The sequence below is a fragment of the Propithecus coquereli genome, unplaced genomic scaffold (genome assembly GCF_000956105.1).
Source record: "Propithecus coquereli isolate 6110/MARCELLA unplaced genomic scaffold, Pcoq_1.0 Scaffold148, whole genome shotgun sequence".
NCBI classification, from domain to species: domain Eukaryota; kingdom Metazoa; phylum Chordata; class Mammalia; order Primates; family Indriidae; genus Propithecus; species Propithecus coquereli.
The window spans coordinates 5,719,174-5,720,007 of record NW_012139191.1 but is presented as its reverse complement, the minus strand read 5'-3'; the positions used below and the strand labels follow the sequence as shown (position 1 = coordinate 5,720,007).

General features: G+C 40.8%; 1 protein-coding gene across 1 annotated transcript in view; it reads left to right on the top strand.

Annotated features, from left to right (window-relative positions):
- Positions 1 to 479: 479 nt before the first annotated feature.
- C2CD2 (C2 calcium-dependent domain containing 2) overlaps positions 480 to 834 on the top strand; it is a gene marked incomplete at its 5' end in the record, with an annotated part of 29,884 nt that continues 29,529 nt past the window's right edge. Inside the window, one exon of the mRNA XM_012640082.1 lies at positions 480 to 599. Coding sequence (XP_012495536.1) covers positions 480 to 599 — 120 coding nt within the window. The remainder of the gene's footprint in view (positions 600 to 834) is intronic.

Below are 834 nucleotides of genomic sequence, written 5' to 3'. Positions count from 1 at the left end.
AAAATTTCTTGTGTTCTGGGTAAATTTTTTAATTCTTCACTTGTAACATCTATAATTTATGTTCTTTTGAAGACTCATTTTAGCAAGAGAAGATGGCAAATATCTTTTACTCTGTACGTCTGTGGAAATGTCTGGGGAATTTAAAAATCAGCTGTTGTGGAGAAATAGAACAAGGCAATATTTAGAGGAAAAACTTTCGTTACACGTGGACAGAGCATAACTAGATTTGGGCAAGACAAAGTTTAGCTCCTCAGAAATCCATCAGAAAGCAAAGCTTTGGAGTATTGTCTCTAGTTTTAAAACTATTACGTCATAGAAAGGATGTGAATCTGAATGTTTGCCCAAGTTTGAAATTCTAACTTCTTGTCCTTGCTGACGTGTAAAGTCCAGACTATTTTATTCAAAGAAATAAAGATGCCTGTGTATGAGCCCTCCTTTCTCCTGTATGCAGTTTCAGCCTTTACCTGTCTGTCTTCCAGGTGGTGGTCTGTCACGCGGTGGGCCAGGCCGCCCAGTTCTCGGTCAGCGTGGGGCCCGCCTCGGCCGTGGGCGGGGGACGCCGGCTGTACGACGTGCGGCTCTCCCCCTTCCATCTACAGGTAAAGCGGGTAGACTTTGCAGGTCATGGGGAGAGTCCCCATACACTTGTAGGGCAAGCGTGGTGTGAGTTACAGGGTAAATATTCATGTTTTTATTAGTTACTCTTCATGGCATAATTTTCACACTGTAAGATTCCAGATTGTATTGTATGTGTAAGAAGTAAAAGTGTGACACCACACACACATTTTATATTTATATATGTGTGTGTGTATATAATATATAATTATATGTAAT